This window comes from Camelus bactrianus, chromosome 4, assembly GCF_048773025.1.
Source record: "Camelus bactrianus isolate YW-2024 breed Bactrian camel chromosome 4, ASM4877302v1, whole genome shotgun sequence".
NCBI lineage: Eukaryota > Metazoa > Chordata > Mammalia > Artiodactyla > Camelidae > Camelus > Camelus bactrianus.
This window is the reverse complement of record NC_133542.1, coordinates 29,242,413-29,259,955: the sequence shown is the minus strand read 5'-3', so window position 1 is coordinate 29,259,955 and position 17,543 is coordinate 29,242,413. Positions and strand designations below refer to the sequence as shown.

The window sequence follows — 17,543 nt, the reverse complement described above, 5'->3', positions numbered from 1 at the left end:
CATGCCACAACTCTCTGGATTGCAGATGAGTGAAATATCCTAACAACGATATCTGTCAGTCCCCTCTAAGCCTGAAATAATTTTTGGTTTTCTCCTTTCAACAGTAATTTTGTATTTCTTACTATAGTAACAAAGCTTAGAAAAGGGCAAAATTGACTGTGGACTTTTGTGTTATCTACAGAAGAAAAAGAATCGTTTTTAGGCTACATGCATTTTGGGGAGTTTTCATTTGTTCACTGTGAATTTGAGATGCCTTGATAATTGCCAGGAGTCCCATGGGATCTTGGTCAAAATCCCCACTGAATCCATTTTGTGTGGTTTATCTTCCAATTGTCTGTAGTCAAGGCTATTTTTGTTTAACAACAGCCAGGTTTGACCATATCATTTTCTGGTGGTTCACAAGTCCCTGTGGTTACATGGGGTGAATATTATCACCAGTAAAGAGCTTAAAACCAAGATTACACCAATTTTTACTGCCTACTTTCCTCCCAGAACACCTCATGTATGAGGGAGGCTTGACAGCTATTAAATACATAACTAATGTAAAAGCAAATGAGAGAGCATAAAATTAAACAGCAGGGACCCTGAAGTCCAAAGGAAGGAGAGCACACATTTTACCAGACTGGTCAAAGAAGGGTTCCTGGAGTAAGAGTTAAAACTTGAGTGGAAACTTGAAAATGGGTGGAATTTGGAGACAAAGAGAAAGGAGAAGGCCCTCCAAGTGAGAAGAATGGCAAGAACCAAGGTGTGAAATGGAAGGCACGTGGCTGCAGCCTGGGAGTTGCTGTAGAGCCTGGTGGGTTGGAACTTCCTCTTGCAAGCTTCAAACCCTTGCTGGGCAGGACGTGGACTTGGTTCAGTCAGCCACTGGTTCTCGACCTGTGCATCGGAGTCACCCAGCAGCTTGACAGCCCACCCCCCACCCTGCATATGCTGACTTTGACTCTCTCTGGGATGGGGCCTGGGCAAGTGCATCTTGGAAGAACCCACTAAAGGTTTTGTGCAGGCTAGGGAGAGCCGGTGGCAGAGGCAAACAGAAGCCAGGAGGGGATGGAGGGCCCTGGTGGGAGTCTAGCAGTACTGTACAGAGTGTCCAAGCTGGACTGCAGCAGGGAGAGAAGGTGGCAATCTAGTCCAGGTGATACATAACACCAGCCTGAAGTAAAGGGGCCCAACGTCAGAGGGCCCTACTTTATTTACTTCTTTTTTCAACTGAGGCTCTATCTGATGTTCCTGGCATATGGCCAAACCAGCCTTGGTGCATTTATTCCTTATATGTGGGAAATCTTCTCCAACCCAAATAACATTCCATAACAAATCACTCAGGTTTACAGGACCCAGAGACCAAAAGGAAGCCGTGAATTAGATTCTGTTTACAAAGAAGCAGACCTTTATCATAATTGTTTTTGTTGTTAGTATTTGCAAAAAAACAAACGCAAATATCATTTCAAAAAGCAAGTTTTAGTCTCTGGGGTATAGAACTGTTGTTCCAGCTTCCCAGAAAGTTTTCATTAAGAAACATAAATGCCACACTGTTCAAGAATAACAACCAGCCCAGAGGGTCCTCCGGCATGATGTGCACAGCTGGGTTTGGGGTTTGTTTCGCCAGAAGCCTCCCTTCCTCTAGGGAGGGGAGCTGTTAGGGAAGGCCGCTTTAATTAGCCGCTGAACAACTATCCAATGCATGCCCTTGTCAGCACAGGAGGTGGGCAGGCCAGTTTGAAGGAGAGCTGTATAAAATAAACTCTGGCCTGAGTGTTTTTTGGAAAAACACAAAGGAAGGAAGCCTGTTCTCTGACAAAGTCTAATTACCCCCGAGAGCATAGTTCCACGGGCCCTAAAGGGCAAAGAGCTTTGGGAAACCACCACATAAGTGAATTTCTGCTATTGTCATCGTGTCCTCCAGGCTCCCAAGAAATACAAAGTGAAACGAGATGTATTCCTAAAATTTATCCCAGGATCTCAACCAAGTGTAATAATTAGTATGTGTACCGTTTTTCACTTGCAAGGGGCCGTACAAATCCTACAGGAAACCAAATGACGTGGCCAGAACATCCATATGACTCATGGTACTTAACTCCGTCTGGAAAAATATATCTGGCGTGTCAGTTTCTCTGATGTTAAATCCGCTATGAGAACCCAAAGGAAAACAGCTTGATGAAGAAGAGATGAAATGAACTTTAGCTGATCTCTTTAGGAAGGTTTCTTCCACTCAAGTCATCAGCAGTTTTCACCGCACCACATCTCGGATCATGGATTTCTTCATTTTTAAGTCAGGAAAGAAGTCTGAAGTCTCAGTTCCCCACCCACACACCACACCCCCAACCCGTCTAACACACATTCACAGGCCTCACCTTGATATAAGCCCATGAAATGGGCAAGATGGAACTGGAGCCCCACGGGGCCGCGCTGACGGTACCCAAAGGGTAGGCATCTTCGCTTGGCTTCACTGAAATGATGGGATGATTAGGCAGAAAAGGCACAAGATGCTTCTTCCTGTATTTTTTTAAATAAAAATTTAGAAGATGTAAAAACATCCAGTTCAACCTAGCAGGCAGGTGCTGGGCCCTCTTAGGAAGCTCTGTTCCTAACAGAGGAGCTGTGTCAGTGGAAGGGACTTGACACCTGCTAAGAGGCAGATGTGCAGGAAGTGCTCCTTCCTTCCTCCTCTAGAGGCACAGCTCACCAGCCATCAGCATCCCAGCAGCTCACCCAAGAACCATGGCAGACAATGCGGCAGAGGCAGGCAGCCATGGACTAGCAAGCAGAGCTGCGGGCTCACGTGGATGTGCAGACATCCCAGCCCAACAGCACCCCCTCCCAGCCCAATGCCCCACCCTCTTTCCCAAGGCACCTAAGGGATACAGAAGGATGCTGCTGAGAAGAGGCCCCGGGAGGTGACATATCGGAGGCCAGCACGTGACCATCACTCACCCCACCTCCCCCACAACTGAGACACTGGGACTCCTCCACTTCCTATAAATAATAGTAATCACGAAGGCAGAAAAAAGCAAGGGGGCAGGCTCCATGCATCAATGAAGACTGACCCCTCGGCATATTTTTGGAAGAATGAAAATGCTCAGGAAATGGCTGCTCAGCATCATTTCCACAAGCTGATTTGATTTCACAGTGTAAAAAGGTATCAACGGCTACTTTGCTGCTTTAGTCCTACTCTGACTTCATCCAGTTATTTCTATTAATAAGGTGTGTTCCCTCCTAACTTAGATGGAATAAGAATTCAAGCTGCAGAGTGTTCAACATCTTCCACCCAATTCACTTCTGTGTGTGTGTATTTGAGAGAACATTTAAGTACTATCCTCTTAGCAAATTTCAGTTATACAATACAGTGATATCTAGTATAGTCACTGTGTTATGTGTTAGATCCTCAGACCTCATTCGTCTTATAGCCGAAAGGTTGTATTGTACCCTTTTACTAGCCTCTCCCTTTGTCCCTCCCTGCCCCCCAGCCCTGGCAACTACTTTTCTACAATGAGTTCTTTTGTTTGTTAAGTTAGATAAGTCACTTTTGATGTAACTATCAGCTGATTTAAAAAAGAAATAAAGCAAAGCTTAGAACTCTAAGTTAAAGTCTGAGAGGCACTTCCAAGTGCTGATATTCCACTTCTGCTCCAGAATGCTCCAGCAGAGCTCCCTAATAATTACTCTGTCAGTAAATCCACTCTGTCTATGCATGACCGGGAGCTTAGTGGGGCCAAACACTGTGGTTAATAAAATCTAACTATGCTTTCCTCCTTAGACCTAAGCGCCCCATTCACTGCTCCTCACCCAACCCCTACAGGCACACTACATGTCTTTGACACTTGAAGACCTTGATGAGAAGAGCAGGAAGTTTGGGCCCGACCTTTCATTCTCAGTCTCCAAAGCCATCCTGAAATCAGCAGCCCAGAACTCACACTCCGATGGGCCCCATGCCAGGGCCGCCTCCTCCGTGGGGAATGCAGAAGGTCTTGTGAAGATTTAGGTGTGAGACATCAGACCCAAAGTCTCCAGGACGACAGATTCCCACCTACCACAAAGGGAAGGAGCCAAAAGCAAAAGTCAGGAGCATGAAGGGTGTTCTGGACAGGTCGCCATGCTACTTCCCCTTCCACGGAAAGGCAGGTGGAGCTGTTCCCAGAAACGTCCTTAATACGGCAATCAAAACAGGCATCCCACAGGCAGCGTGGCCTGTGGTTTCCATGGAAACAGCAACTGACCATTTAGTCTAATTTAGATTATAAAAAACAGATTTGAATATACAGTCAATTCCTAATTATCCACCCCAAGAGGCAGGAGAGGAAGCACCCCTAACAGAAGAAAGGATAGTACCTCCTCACTATTAAACAGGCCATTTCACCCCAGCATCTCTGACACCCCAGCGTTGGGTGTCGTGCACTTTACTGAACAGCCCCGTAGGGCATATGGATATAAAGGGATGGAAGGCTGTTTGAGAGGATACTGAGCCAAGGGAGAGGAAGGGAGGCTGACAGTTTTCCTGAGACCATCCTGGTACCACCCACAACAGGTGTTCCTGCCTCCTTGGCGTTAGGGCTAATTGTGAATGTGGCCAAAGAGAAAGAATGCATTTATGCTACTGAAGCAACAGACAATCCGTGGACTACTCAAAAGAAATTAGAAGAAAAGAAAAGCAGAAAGACTCCAACATGGTTTAAAAACAATTAAATAGGAGGAGGAGGAAGAGGAGGAAAATAAGAAGGAGAGTAAGAAGCTGAGAAGACGCAAAAAAAGATGACTCTCTGTCCTCCAAAGGCTCCCTACAGCGTCCTCTCAAAGGTACACATCACACAGACAGCCCTCCACACCCCCCACCAAGTAGTCAGATCTGCCCTTCAGGGACAGAGCTATTCAGCTGTTCCACACGGATGAAGCTGAAGCCAGACTAATGGCTGATCCAAGGCCAGGGGAGGTCAACATCCACCAGTAGCCAGAACTGGGGTCTCAGGTCCCTCAGGGAGTCGGGTGACCTTCTTGCCCACAGTACCCCAGAGGGACCACACCCTGTGACAAGCTAAGGACATTCCACTCACTCCTGGCTTCCCTTCAACCTTTTTACCTCTTCAGCATCCCCCGTGACCTCCTTAGGAGCTATAAGCTCAGTGAAATTGTGACACATTCTTTGTTTGATGTGGCAATAAAGTCAGTGTCTGTTCTGAACTCAGTGTCATATTTTAAGACAGCTGTCAAGAAGTCAGAGAAAAAAAAATTTCTTTTTGACTTTTAACTGTTTTCTCAAGGAGCCCTGTCACGTTGCCCACCTGAGCATTCATATTTGCCCCGTCCAGGTAGACCTGCCCTCCGTGCTTGTGGATCAGGTCACACACCTCTCCGATGTTCTCTTCAAACACTCCATTGGTGGATGGGTATGTAATCATGATTGCTGCCAGGTTCTCCTTGTGTTTATCCACCTGAGAGATTGAAAAGGGTAGAGGGACACAATGGGAGGAAACGTTGCTTTTCTTGGGCAAACTCTTGCTTTTTATTTTAAAGGATTAAGAAAGATGAGGTCTTGGTCTTTTCATTTCTGGAACTGTCTCAACATATGATGACAATAATAAAAGATCCATAGGCAATTCTCCCTTCATAAATCATTGCAAAGAAATAACAAGATCCCTTCAGGCTAGGTCCCCATGGTCAAGACCAAAAAACTGTTCAGAAGATTTTTTGATATTTTGGGCCCAACTCTCTATAAAGTGGTTTTCCTTTGTCTCAGATCATCTTAATAATTATTTCAGATCTTTTTGGCTCCAGACAAGTTTATTCTTACAGTTAATCTCTCTCCCTCAGCTCTTCTCACCATATCCACCCTTACCCCATTTCCCTCCCATTCTACTGAAATTAGAATTCCCACTAAGAGTGTTCTTCTCTGATTTAAAAAAAAAAAAAAAAACTCCATCATTTTTCCTTTTGACAGAAGGCAAGTATATATAAAAGGCATGTTCCTGTGTTTTTTTGACCAGCAAGTCAGAGCAGGCTCAAATGGAAATGAGAAAAAAAAAAAAACAAAAACTAAAGTTCATATCCTATATTGGAGAGACTTAATAATTACAACTACTGGCCCAGAAGATTTATCAGTAAAAACTCTGTGGGGCAATGGAAGGGTGAAGCGGATAGGAGAGATGCGCAGAGTTGTGTATTTTCATCTTCCCTGTGAAGGCAGTTACATGAAGTTCTCAGTCTCCATGCCTAATAACCCTGACAAAATCACATTGCTATTCAACTGATTTCCTTCCCTCTTAAGATGCAGCCTCCAGTCCACCAGTGAAAAGCAGATACGGTTGCTAGGCAACCTCTTCCTGGAGGTTGGGAGGTTGGGAGTGGGGGTTGGTACTGCAGGAAGGAGGATGGAATATATGGAATATTGCCTGAAAATCAGCAGGTAATGGCTGGGACCATCACCAACATCCGCAAAATCTACATTTATGTTTTGATTCCCAACACAAAGATTGAGAATAACCATGACTGCCAATTTGATTGTTAATGGGGGAAGGAGGGTAAGGTTGGGCAGGAGGCAGACAGATCCTGCAAGGAATACCCTTACTACCACCATGAATAATTCATTTGGTTTGTTACACATGCACACATTAGAGAAATGCATTTCAGTTTAAAGGACCTTCTCCTTGTTAGTGAAGGAAGAGGCAAAAGTAGACTATGGTCAGCTTTATTCTGGACCAAGAATGTGACTCCTACTTTTATTTTTCTTATAGAGATGGCTAGGTTTTCTGATTTTACGCCATTTTCCCTAGAACAATTCAGAGGAGGAACTTCAGTCTTTTAATTAGAATGCAAAAGAAGATAACATTGACATAAACCATCCAGTACCTGCCCACCACGTCTTTCCAACCCACATCGCCCCCATCTGTTAAGTGGAATATGAGTACCATGGCCTTGAGGTGAGCTGCATCGATATTCCCGTATTTATCCACCTCCACAGGCTGAATCTTCATGCCTGCCATGTGGGCACTTGCAGGATTGGTCCCATGTGCGGATTTTGGAATGAGGCAAACCTTAGGAGTGGAATGAAAAGAAGGAAGTAGGAAAAAAAAAAAAAACCATCACCTTCAGACTATTCATTATGACAGAAAAGTCCTAGATGATGCTTGGAGCTCAAATTCAGTGGGTGCCACATGCTCCATTTAAACTGACCAGTGGTGCCTTAAAATGTGCTACAATCTCATTATTACTGCATTGCAAACAATGTCCAAAAAAGGAGCTTACACTTCAATCCCCAAATATTGTTCCTTAAAGACTTCAGAATATTAACACTCTCCTCACTTAAGCCAACACCAAAAACAGGCCTAGGCTGATTCTAACATTGTCTCAGCTATAATATATAGAAAGAACATGATTTTGGAAGTTAAACTCTAGGACTCAAATGCACACATCATAGCTTCAGTGCTGTGCTTAGCTCTGCTGAGATCGAAGAGAGATAACCACAGACCTATTCCAAGGCCTCCCAGTGCCAACACACCAACGGTGTCATCATTTATTGGATGCTTCCTCTCTGCAACGAAGTGTTAGTTGCCATGAGAACCATAACTAAGCACAAATGCCCATCAGCCCCGGCCCTGTGCTCACACAACGCATTCACTGTCAATGCTGTCATCCATAGAAATGAATGTCTACAGCCCACAGGTACCCAAAGAACTCAGAATGAGAGGGTGTCACGTCAAGCTGAAGAGATCAAGAGTAAGTATCTCAAGAGCTAGAACCTAAGCTAGAGCTTAAAGACATGTTAATTCTATGGAAGGCGGATGGTGGGCACAATGTTAGAATTCTCAGATTTAAATCATTTCATCCTCCCCCCAGATCACATGAGCACAGGTGAACACACATTCTCTGGCAGATCTGATGCTGTCCCACTACAGGAAAGTGCATCCTGGAGTTTCTCCCAACAGAAAGCAACACGGAGAATCAATGTGCACCCTGAAACAATCTTCTTCTGTTTTTAAATCCCAGAACCAATATTGCCACCTCTTGAAGAGAAATGGTCATCATAAAAATGGACTTACAAAGGGGAAACTCAGCTTACTGCTGTTTCCTCAAAAACAACAAAGTCCTCTACTTAAGCAAAATGCATGTGTATCCAAAGAGAACTGTAAGCAAAGCAAACATGAAATTACCTTGTTGTTGTTCTGCTGACAAAGTTTGTGCCTCTTTTGAATGGTTACTGGTCTCTGCTGGTTATGCTGTGTTTTCCTCAAATCCTCTGCCTTGTTTAAATGTTTCCCTTTTGTATTAAATTCTTTTAATTTCTCAAGACCAAAGCTGGAGTTACTTGTCCTTTCCCACAAGGTATTTTTAATCTACCCAAGGAACTTTGGATAGAAGGATCCCTTCTGGACAGAACATTGATCAAGGAAGGGGAAGGTGACTATTAATGGCCTAAATGAAGAATTCATACCAGAGAAGTTCTGATAAAACAAAAGCATTCAAGCTAGAAATGTCACTCATCCTGTGATACACTGAATAATGGGCCCCCAAAGATGTCCACATTCTAATCCCCAGAATCTATGAATGTGACCCTATCTGGCAAAAGAGACTCTGCTGGTGTGAATAAAGACCGTGAGGTGGGATCTTGAAATCTGGATTATAGGTTGGGCTTTGAATGTATGCACAAGTGTTCATCAGAGGTGGGCAGAGGAAGAAGAGGTGATGACTGAACAAGTGGTTGGAGTGATGGCAGGTCGGGGCCATGAGCCAAGGAATGCAGCAGGCCTCCAGAAACTAGAAAAGGCAAAGAAATGGACTCACTCCTGGATCCTCCAGAAGGAACCAGCCCTGCCAGCACGTTGACTTTAGCCGAGTGAAACCAATTTCAGACTCCTAGCCTCCACAACTATAAGAAAATAAACCTGTGCTGTTCTAAACCACTGACTTTGCAGTAATTTTTTCCAGTAGCCATGGGAAACTAGCACACACCCTGATGTAAGGATTAGTGGAAAGAAAAGGTCTCAGTGGTTCTGTCAGTGACTTGCTGCTATTGGACATTTCTGAATTTCTATGTGGCTTTAGGAATTTAATTAACTATCTTTTTAAAATATTAATTCTTCCTCACTTTGAAACTGGTGTTGCGAGGGACATGGAAATAATAAGACTCAGACTTGATGTTTTATCCAACACTAACCCTCTTTGGTGCATTTATGTCAACTTAGGTGGATGCTGTATTTTTTTAACTCCCCACTGTGCCTGGCATAGACCCAACAAAGCTCACCCTCAGAAACTTGCTGAATGAGTGAAGGATTAAGGAGGAGCACTCCTTTATAAGGGAAATCAATTTTTTACCACCGGTAAAATCTAAAAACCAAATCTCACTACTTTGCCTCAGGCAGTTGAGAAGAGAAAAATATGTACAAGTTTTAGGGGTGTTTTTTTTGGGAGGGGGAGAATTAGTGTTTTTTGTTTTTGGTAAAATGTTTTCCCTTTGTATAGGAAATTCAGTCTCAGATCAGCAAATCTGAGTTAGTATGTGACTAGAAAATTGAGATATTAAGTATAAAATATTTAGGACAGTGGCTAGCACACAGTAATTTCTATAATAAGTGTTAAATAAATTTGTATTGTCACAAATTAAACTGGTAAATCAAGAACTTGGACGGTGCATTTTAGGAAACTCTGAAATTTAACCTAAGAGTAAATGTGAAAATAACTTCCAAAAACGAAAGAATTTTTGAAATCTTTGAAACAAAGAATCACCAAGAACTCAGGAGGTTCTGTAGCACATGATTTCCCCACGCTCCTTAAAAAAAAAAGAAGGATGTATTTTACTAGATTCCACTAGCATCTATTGTACCAGAGCAGCTGTCTCAGATGTCTCTGATGTGGAAAAATCCTTCCTGATTATTTGAATAATAAGTCATTTTCTTTTTCTCCAACTAAAAAAGTCAGTTTTAATTAAAATCTTTAATCTAGAAAGGATGCCAACATTTCCAGACTCAAGAGTTCTGTATTTCTACAAGCTCCACGGCTGGGTAGCCTTCCCTGCCTCCCCACCTCCACCCCCAGAATGCAGCATCCCTCTCTTCTCCACCCTTCAGAGTGGAATCGCCTCTCGCGACACTTCGGTGTTAGCAGTGTGCACAACAGTGCCAGAAGCATCATCACACACATGGCGACAGAGAGAGGGGATGACTGGAAGAAACAAAGAGAAGGAAAAGGAGCTAAAAAGAATCTGTGAGTCACAGAAACACTCTTCCCAGGCCCAGTCAAGGTCGCTCATCTTTCTCCTTGATCTTTCTGGTTTGGTCCCCAACTCCTGGACATTCCCAGATACTTCCTAATGTCAGACTGGGGAGCTGGGGAACTGTGAGGGGTGGGAAGCCTCAGAGTGGACAGAGCCTGGATTTCAGCTGGCCTTTTGTCGTTAACTGGTCACTGTCCTTCTACAAGCAGCACAAAGCGGGTCTCGGAGGCCTCTCTGCAAAGCAGGGGCAGGAGTGGAGTGGGGCAGGGGAGCGACATGCAAATGGTCACACAGATCCCTCCCCAGGATCCCCAGATACCTCGTGGTTACAGAGCATAACAATGAGGCATTCTGGGGGCTACTCAGTACTCGGAAGCCATGCAGGAGAAACAGAAAAGGCAACTTTACATGTCAGTTGTCTGGCATCCTCTCACTGGACAACTGAAGCCCCGACGTTTCCTTTCTGACTCTGTGACAGTCCTGAGACTCTGAGGTCCAAAAACCAATTACAGTTCTAAATGAACCCTTCCTCAGAAAGTGAAAGAATTTAAAACCACGAGAAAACCCGAGTGAAAAAACCAACTGGGGTGTCAGGGACTGTGTCTGCTTCATCGCTTGATCTCCCTTCAGACTGGCAAACACAGTGTCTTGTATGTGGCCAGTATTCAATACCTATTCAAACAATAAATGTCTTATTTTTCAAAGGCCTTTGAAAATCAATTCTCTTACCCAACCAAGGCAAAGGTCTGGGAAAACACACCTGTGGAATCAGGATGGATAAGCAAGGGAAGGTGGGGGAAAATGTTTTTTTCTTCCCTTTTATGAAAGGGAAGTGAAACAGAATTTAAATTCTTCATTGCAAAAATCCAGGTAACCAGCCATCAACAATAAAGCCAGGAATGGACTAAGACTGGGACCCTTCACTGCATCTCACTTATGTGAGCAGCCAGAGCCACCCCAGCACCTTTTTCTCTTAACTCTCCTGGGATGGGCAGATACTTCTGCCCTGCTCCTGACTCCTACCCACTGCTTCCTCTAACCCCACCTCCACGGATCATGAAGTTCAAGTCAGCGTGGCCATCACCAAAATGAAGGCCCTGAGAACGTGAGCCTTCGTCAGCCACAATCTGAAGCCTGTGTCCTTAGGTCCACTGCTATAGGCACTGCCTCTGGGGACTTGTGGAGGCCCCACGAGCCTAACAGCACCTGCTGGTCCCCACAAGGCCCCCACGAGCACTGTGGACCCTGGAGAATGGACTCTCTTACCCAAAGAAAACAATGAAGCAGATCTGTGAACTCTGCTCCAGGTCTTCTTTTGTTGCTTAAGGCAGAGAATCACTTAATAGGGAATTTATTTATTCAATAAATATTTTTTGAGCACACATATGAACAGAACTGTGCTCAGGCACAGTAGGAGTCACAGAAGAACGAGAGCTCGGTCTCTGCCCTCCGTCCAGGCCTAGGGCCAGGGCTGAGCCAAGGAGGGCGGCTTAGAATGGCAACATTCCTGCCCCTTCCTCCCTCTGCTCCCTCTGGAGAGCCCGTCCACAGCCAGCTGGCTGACTGCTACAGACTGGGTTTGAGAGAAAGCCTTTTATCTCCTAATGTTTTCCCTCAAATTGGTCCAGTGAAACGTCTTGGAGGCAAGGATTAAAATAGCCAGTTCATAGACATTTGTTTCTTGATTACATGTTTCCTCAGCATCTTCCAAGAAAGCCTGGAGGGAGGGTCCCACAGAACAAAGGGACCCTAAAGCTGAACGCGCTGCCCCCCAGTGGTGAGCAAGCACCGCCCGACCACACTCACCGTTCTGTGTTTTTCTCCTTTCCCATCCAAGTAGGCTCGGATAGTGGCCAGCCCGGCGTATTCCCCCTGAGCTCCGCTGCAGAGACAGGAAGAGAAGGATCAGGGCTCTGAGCCTCTCTGCTTTTATTTACTCATTCAGTGTTCATCAGGCACGGGCTGCATGTTCACCAACACGGGACACAAAGTCCTCCCCGAACGACACCATGGAAAGCTCACCTAGGACCCCTACGTGAGCCTAAAGTCTTGAATAACCAGAGAACAGCACCCGGTCTGTGCACTAAAGCTCACCTACTCCCACTCAGAGATAGAATTTCTACCCTCACTTGGGACCATGCATGTAAAATTTTTTTTATTTTGGAAAAATCCCAAAATTGTGCAAAAGCAGAGAGAAGAAGGAACTACCATGTACCTATCACCCAGCTTTAAAAATGATCAGATTATGGACAATCGTGTTTCCAACTATCTCCCTCACTAATAACCCCCTTCACTCTGAACTAGATTACCCTGAAGCAAAATGCAAGCATTATTTCATCAATTCTAATTTCAATATGTATCTTACAAATAATTTTTTAAAACGTAACTGTAATTACCACACCTAAAACAATGAACAATAATTTCTTAATATCACCAAATGTTTAGTCTAGATTGGATTACCCCAGAGGAACTATGCCCTCTGAGCGAGGCACCACTCAGTCTTGGGGCCGGCTTTCCCAATCCCCACAAGCACAAGGCTGCTAGACGCTGGCCATACCCATCTCAGCAGTCCTTGAAGGCACCACTTTCAGAACACACTTAATGACTAACATTCCAGTGAGGGATGCTGAGTCAATCATAAACTGTTACTTAATGTTCTCGGTTCTCTCTGCAGGAAGGAAAGGGAAGTGAGTAATAGGTTTTTTAATCCCATTCAAAATGCCTATTTCCTCCATTTCGCAAAATTACACCATCTTTTGACTCTGTGGAAGGCCCAGTGGTTTTGGCGTTCATCCCTTCTGGTCACCCCGTAATACTGAGATCATACTCTGAAAAAGCACAAGGCTTAAGAATAAATTAGATAAACTTTGTTTAATTTCTAAACTAAAATCTAAAATTTTGAGCATCAGTAAATATTTTTTGAGGATGCTTGGATGGAACCAGTTGAATGTGAAATATTTGCAAACTAATGTAGGAGCATCAATGGTTTGGTGTCAGGAGACAGTAGAATTGATGATTTAGGGCTCAGCATGAGGAGAGGACATAGAACAGGGAAACTTTTGGGGGTGAGGGCTTAGAGCTTGCTTGGAGAAAGGGAAAGAAAGTGCTGATTTCCCCAGTGTGGGCGCCACAGAGCAACAGAAAGGGTAGATGAGTTGAGGAATAAAAATAATAAGAAAAACTGCTCCATTAACTAGGCACTTCCTACTTACCAAGCACTCAGCACAGAGTAAACACAGGTAAATGGGAACCATTGTTGCTGTCACCACTAAGCATTTTACATCATCTTATTTAATCCTCCTAATACCCCCATGAGGTGGGTACCATCATCTTCATTTTGCACGTGAAGAAACTGAACTCAGAGTATCACATGCCCAAACGGCCAACAGTGACAGCCGGAGACATCAGTACAAGTCAGCCTGTCTCAAGGAGCCTCATGCTTTCCTTGTAAGCAGTGAGTCTCCTCTGAGCACGCTGTGCTTCTCCAAAGGGTTGAGACTCGTGGGAGCAAGCACTGGCTTTCCTTCAGAGAACCCTTGCCTGACTGAGGTTTAGCTGCATGTAAAAGGCCTGTCCCCATAAGACCTGGGGCACCCAATTCCTCATCACCCACACGGAGGGAGCTTTGCCTCTCTCCTCTCTCTTCCAGAGAGGGAGGCAAACACTGATCTTCTGTGTTTCAGGCTTCTGAAAAACAAATTCTAGCTCATTTGATGTTCTTTATTTTGAGAACAAGAAAATAAATCTACCACTCTCCAGCAAACCACTCACACCACCACCTAGCCTCTCTGTGTTCTCATTTCTGAAATGTGCATAATTGCACCCAAATCGATGGGCAGATGTGATGAGAAATGTGCTCATGGTAAAATGCCTGGCAAAGGTAAGTGCTCGTTAAGTACCAGCAGCTATCATCACTGTCATCATCATCCTCATCATCTTCATCACCAACTTCAGCCACCAACCCTGATCACTCTGCAACTCAGGCACTGAGGATGGGCTACCACAGCATTTGAATGAGCAATTCCACAACCCTCAACCTCTATTCCCCTCCCTCTCCCCTCCTCCTAGCCAAATCCATCCATTTTTCAATTCATCTCCCAACTCAAGTCCTGCCTCTTCTGGAAAGCCTTCCCCAAAGTCACAAACCCAGCTCCTTGTCATGGCCACAAATCCCCAACATGATCTGTGGCTGGCTGCCACCCACCTCTCTCCTGGCTCACTATCCTCCAGACACCTGGGCTTTCCTCCTTCCCTGAAACAGATAAAGCTAATTTCTGCCTTGGAGCTTTTCACTACAGGGTCCTGCTTGCAAAGTTCCTCCTCTAGATCTTCACATATCTGGCTTCTTATCAATATTTAGGCCTCACCTCCTCAAAGAGGCCTCCCCTGAAGGCAGAAATCTTATCTGTCTTGATCAACATAGTATCTCTGTGCCAAGAACACTGACATAGGAAGTGTTCAATAAATATTGACTGATTGATTAACTGACTGAATTATTCTTTACCTCCTCCAAACTCTCATAGTATTTTCCTGTACTTGCTCTTCTGAAAATACCATCCCATATACATACTGTGCACTGAGAATTATTACAGATCTCACCCTTACTTTGTGTGCTTATCTTATTTCAGTTAGAGTACAGAGGCTTTGAGGACAGAACCTAGGTGCTAGAGTTCAGTATACACAAACTAGAACTGTGCCTGGAGTAGCTCTGCAATGATTGTTTAGTCAGTTTGTTCAACACTGAGTTCTCCAGTCCAGACCATCACATTAATGTCATCCTTTCCCCCATGGAAAGAGACTTCAACAAATTGGTTTTGTATTTCCCTCTGTGTTTTCTCTTAACTTCTATTCATCTTGTTTTGTTGGAAGACCAATCAAGGTGTTCAGACTAGGAATAAAAGAAGAAACTGGAGTTAGGGGCTGGTAATCCAAGAGAAAGGCAAGATACTAATGACTTGGTCTGAAATGCTGAGTATTTTCTGCCTTATATACTCTTAAAATCAGCCATGTTTCAACTCAGAAAGTACAAAGATAAGTTCTAAATGCCACACAAGGATTTTCACTGGGGTACTGTGAAAATAAGGGGAATTATTAGCGCCACCTGTTGGTGAAAAGTATTATGGAAGGTAACTGCTTGGCTGCGTAACCAGCATTGAGAACCCATCAGAAAAATACTCCATGTGGAGGGGCAGCTAGGAGAGAGGTCTTCTGACATGGATTTAGAATGAAATGGTTGGTGGCCTGGACCTGCAAAGCCAGCCACAGAATGGAGGATACCAGTGGATGGGGAGCCTCAGACCCACAGAAGTGCCAAGTGAGCATAAGTTTAAACTGTCTGAGAAAAACAAGGCCTCCAGTCACAGCATTTACTCAGGCTGGTTAAAAACAAACAAAACAAACAAACAAAAAAAAACCCTGCTACACACTGTACTGTTTAATACAGACTGAGTGAGAACTAGCAGACAAATTCTCCCCTAACCCAGACTCATCCTACAAAGAGTCCACAAGAAATCCAGTAGACTAGAAGGAGCTAGAACAACTGTATAAAAAGTACAATGACCCAAAAGGTGAAAATAAGCTGGGGCTGATGGGATTAAACAGTTTTGCAATGATTTAAACCTAGGCCCTGTTAGCATCAGTGTATCATTGTAAGTGTGGGGTTTCAGGACAGCTATTCAATGTGAATTTAGCACAAAAATTAATAAAATGGGGGGAGGGGTATAATACATTCATGTGATTTTTTTTAAAAATTCACCAATGCAGAAGGGAAGAAGCTTAAGGTAGAAAAAAAAAAAAGCAACCCCCTCCCATTCTTCCCAGTCTTTGTCCCCAAAGAGAAGCACTATCAATAATTTCTTGAGATATATAGTGTTTTGATGTTGGACATTTTAATGCCAAAATGCCCTCATCCAAGCCCTTCTTTACTTTAAAAATATCATCATCAACTGGTTAGGAACAAAAATGATCCAAGTGAAATGTTAGCTAAGAAACTGACAATATGGTAAAACCGATCCCAGTAAAATAATTGCAACAGCCGCTATGTCAAAATGACCTGAATCTGTGCATGGCAACCTCAGAGGGCCACTCTCAAGAAAACAAGGTGAAAAATTAGCACTGACTCCTATCTTACAGGCAAGATAAACAAGATATGCTTCCACATTTTGGAAACAATTTTATTTTCAACAAACTCTGTTGCATACCTCAAGTATCCCAAACACGACCTTTATGCCTCTGCTTCTATTAGCTTAAAATAAAAACCCCTCAGCATGTTCTTACCAACCTGTATCTAATCTGACATAAGCTAAATTCTATGCTTTGTCTTTGAGTTCTGGGCAAAAAACATCTGGATAGATCCAGCCATACTAATCTTTCTGATCTCTCAAGAACACCTGAAAGCAATGGTTTTCTAACTCAAAGTCCCCAAACATCAGCATCACCTCAGGACTTGTTAGAAATACAAATTTTGAGATCCCACCCTAGGTGTACTGAGTCAGAAATTCTGAAGGTGCAGCCAAGTGTGAGGACCACTGTTCCAAAGCCTTACAAACTACAAAAATCCAAATATACTCTTCAAAGTCAAGAAAACTGGAGGAGGGGAGGTCCTTCTCATTGCTTTGTATTTCTCCATAGATGGTTCTCTTCACCCTTCACCTTTCTTTCTCTTCTTCATAGCATTCTGCGTGTCTCTTTGGGAAAGTCATAGTCACTAATCAGAGAGGGTATCTGGTATCTCACCTCCCAGAGCTCTCTGTAGGGGAGGGTTTTGAAGCTGCACTAGGCTCAGTAGGGAAGTGAATCAGAGATTCTTAATGAAATAAATCTACACAGACACTGACCATGAGTTCAGGAAAGAAGGAGAGGCAGATGGCCAAATTGAAATGTCTGACTTTGTGGTAAACTATCGTGATCTGCACATGACAGTCATGACTTGGCCTTCAAAGGCCAGTTTTAAAGTACACTCTACTGGAAAATATTATTTATCTAACTAAACCTCCCTCTTTGGTGTTTCTCCAAGTCAACACACTTTTCAACCCAGTGATGCACATTATAATCACCGAAGGAGCTTAAAAAAAAACACTCTGATGCCTGGGCACCACCCCTGGAGGACATTCTGATGTAGCTAGTGTACAGGGTAGGGAGGGCACTTCAAAGGCTCCACAGGTAATTCTAATATGCAGCCAAGCCCCATGGTTTTCACAGTGTGGTAGCCAAACCAGCACATCAGTGTCACCTAGGATTATGTGAGAAATACCAGTTCTCAGGCCTCAATCCAGACTCACTACATCAGACACTGTGGCAGGGGTGCTTAGCAATTTCATAAGCCCCACAGGTGATTCTTATG

General features: G+C 43.9%; 1 protein-coding gene across 1 annotated transcript in view; it reads right to left on the bottom strand.

Moving 5' to 3' along the window:
• GLDC (glycine decarboxylase) overlaps window positions 1-17,543 on the bottom strand; it is a 73,474-nt gene that overhangs the window by 11,676 nt on the left and 44,255 nt on the right. The window contains exons 16-20 of the mRNA XM_010960650.3: window positions 12,008-12,083; window positions 6,900-7,025; window positions 5,277-5,426; window positions 3,915-4,027; window positions 2,355-2,496 (exon numbers count right to left, since the gene is read on the bottom strand). Of these exons, the coding sequence (XP_010958952.2) occupies window positions 2,355-2,496; window positions 3,915-4,027; window positions 5,277-5,426; window positions 6,900-7,025; window positions 12,008-12,083 (607 nt within the window). The remainder of the gene's footprint in view (window positions 1-2,354; window positions 2,497-3,914; window positions 4,028-5,276; window positions 5,427-6,899; window positions 7,026-12,007; window positions 12,084-17,543) is intronic.